The sequence below is a fragment of the Culex pipiens genome, chromosome 1 (assembly GCF_016801865.2).
Source record: "Culex pipiens pallens isolate TS chromosome 1, TS_CPP_V2, whole genome shotgun sequence".
Taxonomy (NCBI): domain Eukaryota; kingdom Metazoa; phylum Arthropoda; class Insecta; order Diptera; family Culicidae; genus Culex; species Culex pipiens.
In genome coordinates, this window is record NC_068937.1 from 117177837 (window position 1) to 117183926 (window position 6090).

The 6090-nt window shown below is 41.0% G+C and overlaps 1 protein-coding gene across 1 annotated transcript; it reads right to left on the reverse strand.

Annotated features, from left to right (window-relative positions):
• Positions 1 to 1058: 1058 nt before the first annotated feature.
• LOC120416995 (opsin-1-like) lies at positions 1059 to 2448 on the reverse strand. Its single transcript, XM_039578934.2, has 2 exons — positions 1614 to 2448; positions 1059 to 1550 (listed from the first exon to the last, which is right to left on the reverse strand). The coding sequence occupies exons 1-2, from the start codon at positions 2319 to 2321 to the stop codon at positions 1134 to 1136; spliced, it is 1125 nt and encodes a 374-aa protein (XP_039434868.1). The 5' UTR covers positions 2322 to 2448; the 3' UTR covers positions 1059 to 1133.
• Between the last annotated feature and the right edge of the window lie 3642 nt (positions 2449 to 6090).

The window sequence follows — 6090 nt, forward strand, 5'->3', positions numbered from 1 at the left end:
TTTGAAATTGTTTTGATTATTAATATTATTGAACAAAATATTGATGTCGTAAAATGGGGATCCAAATATTAGTACATCATTAATTTTTACTAACTAAAAAATAGATAAACTTTGAACAGCATAAATCACTTAACCTGTGGTCAACGGGCCATTTTACATGATCATTCAAAATTAAAAAAAAAAACCATCCACATTAACGACCCCCGGGTCTTTTGTGGTCTCTATTGCAAGTTTCTGCTCGAACCTAGGAGTCCGAAGGCTTGAATGGGGAGAGCACCCAAACCTCTTTCTACTCCAAAGAACCTTCCACCCCAGTGTTTGAACTGACGACCTTTGGATTGCGAGTCCAACCGCCGCCAGCGATACCACCGGAGTAGGTTTGGTTTAGTGTGTTGTTTGTACTTATGGCATGGAGACAACTCCTATACCTGGAATGACTTAACGGCCTAACAACCAAGGCCGGGACCGACATTTTACTTCCTCATCCGATGGAAGGTTGCTGGGAATCGAACCCAGAATCAAAAATGGGTCCGCGGGCCACAAAAAATCACTTCTTGGCCACGTTTGGCCCGCGGGCCATGTTTTGGTCACCCCTGGCTTAAAAAGACCTTTCGAATGCATCTAAGAGAGTTGGAATTGATGAAGTTTTACGAAATTGCGAACAATGTTATGATTTTTCCTGTTTTTTGGACCTCAAATTTCAATGCCCGTTTTACCCCACTTCCCTTTGTTTTAGAGGTCTCATATTTGGCATTAGTTCATCTCATGTATAGACAAACAAACGCTGAAAGTTTCATCCAAATCGGAGCACCTTGATACGACCTGTTACTCATTGGTGAAAAACTCGCTCTTAAGGAGAAAAAAACAAGTTTAAATTGTTGTTTTGAGTCGTTATTTATCAACTAGTCGTTATTATTCAACTCTCGAATCCCGCGAAATTGAAAATCTCGAGAATCGTCACCCTCTAATAGCAGGTCAATAAATGGTTCAAAAGGTTAGCAACGAGGATTCTCTTTTTCGTGGAGTTTCTTTCCAACATAATTTAAACAATGAAGTGGTAATGCTTTACAACTTTATACACTCTACTTCGTCAGGATGTAACAGGTCAACGGGTTTAGGCTCCTTTTATCATTCTAAGCACTCGCCGTATCGCCGGAATTTGACGTAGTAACGGCTGATGCTTCCGAGGCGAGAGACTTGTCGTCGGCGGCGACCACATCCTGGCAGGACAGTGACGGGAACCGCTTGTACAACGCCGCCCGATACTTGGGATGACTGATGCCGTACACGATCGGGTTGTAGACGGCGTTTGCTTTGGCAAAGACCGAACCCCAAATCGTGGCCAGGGGTGAGATGTTGGCCGTCTTGAACACACCGGTGTAGTTGATGATGGTGTACGGTGTCCAGGCCATGAACCAAAGCGAGATCGTAACGAGGGCGATCTTGGCCAGCTTCATTTCGGCGGCCTTGCCGTCATCTCCCTGTCTCAGCGATTGCATGTTCATCCGTTTGGCCTGATCGCGCATGCTCTTCTCGTGCTCGGAAACGGCCTGTTTGTGGATTAATATTTGGTTTTAGTCAGGGTTGTCGGTTTGGGGGTTGTTGGGACTTACCTTAACGATGTAGACGTAGGAGTAGATGATCGTGAACAGGGGAACGTAGTAGACGAAGAAGGAGTAGGCAAGGATGTAGGACTTGTGGAACCAATCTTCGGTTAGGTAATCTGTTCCACACGCGGTCATGTTTCCTTCTGGGACGTATCGATTCCAGCCCAGCATCGGCAGAATTCCCCAGACTACTCCGATCATCCAGCAGACGAGGATGCGTAGAACTGCTCCGGCGTTGGTCAGCGGTTTACCGGCCAAACCTTTTACGATGACGTTGTATCGGTCCAGGGCGATCATCGTCATAGTCCAGATCGAGCAACATCCGAATAAGGATCCAGTAAAGGCGTAAAGATCGCACATAAGCACTCCCAGCTGCCAGGTCTCGTACCAACAGTTGTATACCATGGTGAACGCGTTGGTCATCATCATCAGGAAGTCAGACATGGCAAGGTTCACCACGAACAGATTGGACGGTGTTCGTAGGCCCTTGGCCGTCGAGAAGATGTAGATGACCATTCCGTTGCCGATGACCGATATGATACCAAGCACGAAGATCGCGAATCCAATGATCGAGTGCCACAACGGGTTCATCGGCGGGAACTGATACCAGTGAGGGTCCACCAAATGCAGGATCTCCGGGGGAACCTTATCAACAACGGTCATGTTGCTGATCGGATGGCCCCAGATGCTGGGTGGTGGACCGTAGTACGACATTCTGACTGTTGTTTTCTGAACGCTAGCACCACACAACTATTACACTCTTGTGGTACTCCGGACAAACACCCTTAGTCACTAACTGTTGGTTCTGGCAGGTCCTGGCTGGAACTTGCTCAACAACGAACGGAGTCGTCCATATTTATGGCGTTCCTTCGCCTAATTCGATTAGAATTTCTCCGAACAAACGCGTTTCTAGGTCTCGCTTGGATGGGTTACACATTGCGGTAGGATAATTATTAACGCAGTGATAATCCTCTTTGCCAGTGTGCTGCCGTGAATTTTGCCGCCGGGACACTTGACACCTCCTCCGCGTCGTTGTCCATCACCTGCCAATGATCCCGCTAATATGAATCGCTCAGAGGAAGTGGAACAATGACATAGGGAAAGCGGAACAGCAACAGATATTCATAACACGAACTTTGGCGTACTTAGCAAATCCCTTTTTCGGTGCGGTATTAAATAACTCGCGCGTACCTCAACCTTCGGCGTAGCGAGACATTCGTAAATTTCAAGGTTCAGAAGCAACAAGCAGTTTTGTGTTGACCGAATTTTAAAGTTGAAAGTTGATACTTCCGAAGGATGTAGCAATTTGTTTAAATTTACGTCACTACGGGTAGAATAACATGTAATTGGGTTTGGGTTTGCGCAACAATCGCGTTTTCAACTGTCCTAGGCAATGGCAGTAATCATTTATTAAGAACAGAACTTTGAAAGAAGATTTGTTTTTTTACTTTCAACAGAATAATAATACATAATTTGTATAATTTTTTGTCACCTAATGAAGCTTTTTTGCAATTATTTTATCTCTTAAAAAAAAAAAATCAAAAATTTTATAACCACTCAGCTCTCCTCCTCATTATTGGTCTGATTCAAGGGACATACATTTTAAAGGAAAATCCAGGTGGAGAGGCTAGGAAAACTAAACCTAAACGATTTACATTCAACAATTCATCTGAGGCTTTCAAATAAGAAATAAACGAAACCTTATGACCACCGGTTTAGGAAAAAAAAAATGATTCGAACTACACAAAAAACAAAAACAAATCATTCGAATTTTCTAACTCACTACCTTTGATTACTAAACGTATATGTTACCACTGAGCTAGCTGGGCTAATATGTCAAGGGGTGATTAAAATTGAATGAAGTTTACCTAGTCTACTGAGGCCCCATCAAAGGAAAAAGCTCGAGTTCTGAACTGGGTTCTCCGTTCGTTTCAAAAAAGCCTACTGAACGAACTTTTCTTAGAGACGAGCGTGCGTTCTCAGAGCTGTTATTTTCCGTGTTGCTGTGTGAACTTGAACGAACGGAGAACCCGTTCAAAAGCAAGACTGTTTTAAACAATATTTATAATTGCCTCAAAGATTCAAAAATTATTTTTTCATTTCAAACAAATATTTAAACATTCTATGGCTAAACGCCATTTTTTTCTTAGGTTCTTTCGATATATTGAACAGTATCAGAATTTAAACGTAAATTTTTATTTATTTTTATGTGTATGTGTAATTTCACAAAAAATAATAATAGGAAAATCAAACATTATTACATATTTAATATTGTTTACAGAATTTGTCGTTTTTGAGTATATGCAAACATAAATTAAATTTTGACAGGTAAAAATCGTATCTTTTTTTTACAAATTGTTTGTTTTTTATTCAGTGAAAAGAAATATTTTTTAAAATATTTGTTTAGTACGTACAAAAAATATGTTGGTATACAACACTTATGCTGGTCTTTCAAGCATTGGACAGGAACTCTTGAGCCGAGATGAATATGTACTAGGATGTAACAAAAATGACTTTTTGGCGGGCATTCAGGGGTTTGTTCCGGTGGGCATTTTGAGCCCAAATCCCAAATATGAGCTTGATTGGACGTAACAGGAGCTGGCGCTCCGCCCTTCAATTTTAAATGGGATTTAACCTGTAAAAATACTTTTTTTTTCAAAAAGGTAAAATCAAATGACGTCTCGGGCGTCGTGAGGTGAGACGTAGGGGAACTATACCCTTTCTCAGCCTATTTCTATTATCGGCCTATCAGCACTTTGATCATGAATTACAGCTTAAATAAAGTGTTTTTGACTGTTCCAAAGTAATAAATAGCTCAAATGAAAGTGAGTAAGCAACTTATCATTGTTGATTCATCTGAAAATTTTGATTTAATAGCGGAAACGGCAAAAGTGATGAGAATTGGTCGAACGGTTTAGTGTGATTAAAATGGGTATATTTCTCCTATATCTTTTTTGCCGGGGCCGATTTTTCGAAAAAAAATGCAAAACTTTGAAGGTCTGCACCGAGCTCCAGGATGCTCCAAACTTCAATGTTATATATACCAAAAGATGCGCAAGGATCTGGCCTATATTGATATTTTTGGTAAACGCATTCGTGGCCAAAGTGCCTCAAAAACAGTCATTTTTGAAAAAAAAGTATTTTTACGGGTTGAATCCCATTTAAAATTGAAGGGCGGAGCGCCAGCTTCTGTTACGTCCAATCAAGCTCATATTTGGGATTTGGGCTCAGTATGTCCACCGGAACAAACCCCTGAATGCCCACCAAAAAGTCTATTTTGTTACACTCTAATGTGTAATGTACTACGTTTAGAAATCGTCACTCAATTTACTGTTAAATGGTACTTATGGCTTCTCGAATAAATCATTGTGCTTAACAACTAATTCCCCATATAGTAAAAGTTAAATTTGGTATAGTGAACAATACCACATTTTTTTTTCACTATTTGGGAAATTAGTTGTTAGGCACACCGATACTATAAGGGTTTGCAGAAAAAATCACAGGTTTGTGATAAAAAAAACAACAATTTTATTAGCTCAGTAAAATAACATTTTTTTAATTTAAATAACGATTAAATAGATGCTCTTAAAAGGAATCACTAAAGGTTTCTATTTTTATTTTTAAAAATTTTAAAATTATATCAAAATAAAATACATATATAATTTCATAAATTTAATCCATTAGTTTGATAATTTTCATGTCATTGTATATATTAAATCTTTTCCCTTGCTTTGGGACCATCCATAAACTACGTGGATACTTTTTTTAAATTTCAGACCCTCCTCCGGAGACTCCCTGCCCCTCGTTGTCAATACTTATTTTGTATGGAGCTTGAACAATCGCTGAGCCCTCCTCCCCAAAGGTGTCCACGTGCTTTATGGATGGTCCTGTGTAGACCCTAGCTCCCACGGGTCAGGACTCCGAGCGTGGCCGAGATGCCACCAGACTGGATGTACGCTGAGACAGGGGACTGAGGCCGGTGCCGTGCGTGACAGTGTGTGTTGTAGGAGGGCCGGAGAAGGGGGTTGTATGCCCGTGCAACGCATATTGCGAACCATAGACAGGGGGCGCTATACGGGCCCACACATCTCCCCCCTTCTCTAGAAAAAAATATAGCAACGCTGGTGTTTCTCATTTGAGGGCACCTTCCTGTTGAAAACTGACATGCACCTTCCTCTAAGCTTTAGATTCGGGACAAGGATATAATATTCAAATCATTGTGGAGACGCTAAATTGTTGCCGACACCCTTGCAGCCACCACGATGAACACGCCTCGACGACGACCGTCCGATGAAAGAGGAAGAAGCTGCTCGCGAATTGTTTTTTTATTTCGATTATTATCGATTATCCTTTCTTTTGATGTATTTCCCAACATATTTTTACAAAACCATTTCTTTCTTCTCTCTTTTTTTTCACTTTGTTGCTATTGGACCATCCTTATTTGTACCTTCCCCACTTTTTCTACTTTAACTTCTTTCCTTAC

Excerpts from the sequence above, each read along its gene's own strand:
- LOC120416995 (XM_039578934.2), bottom strand. The coding sequence starts at position 2,321 with ATGTCGTACTACGGTCCACCACCCAGCATCTGGGGCCATCCGATCAGC. Across the intron at positions 1,551-1,613 it reads CCTACGTCTACATCGTTAAG|GCCGTTTCCGAGCACGAGAA; the intron begins GTAAGTCCCAAC and ends ATCCACAAACAG.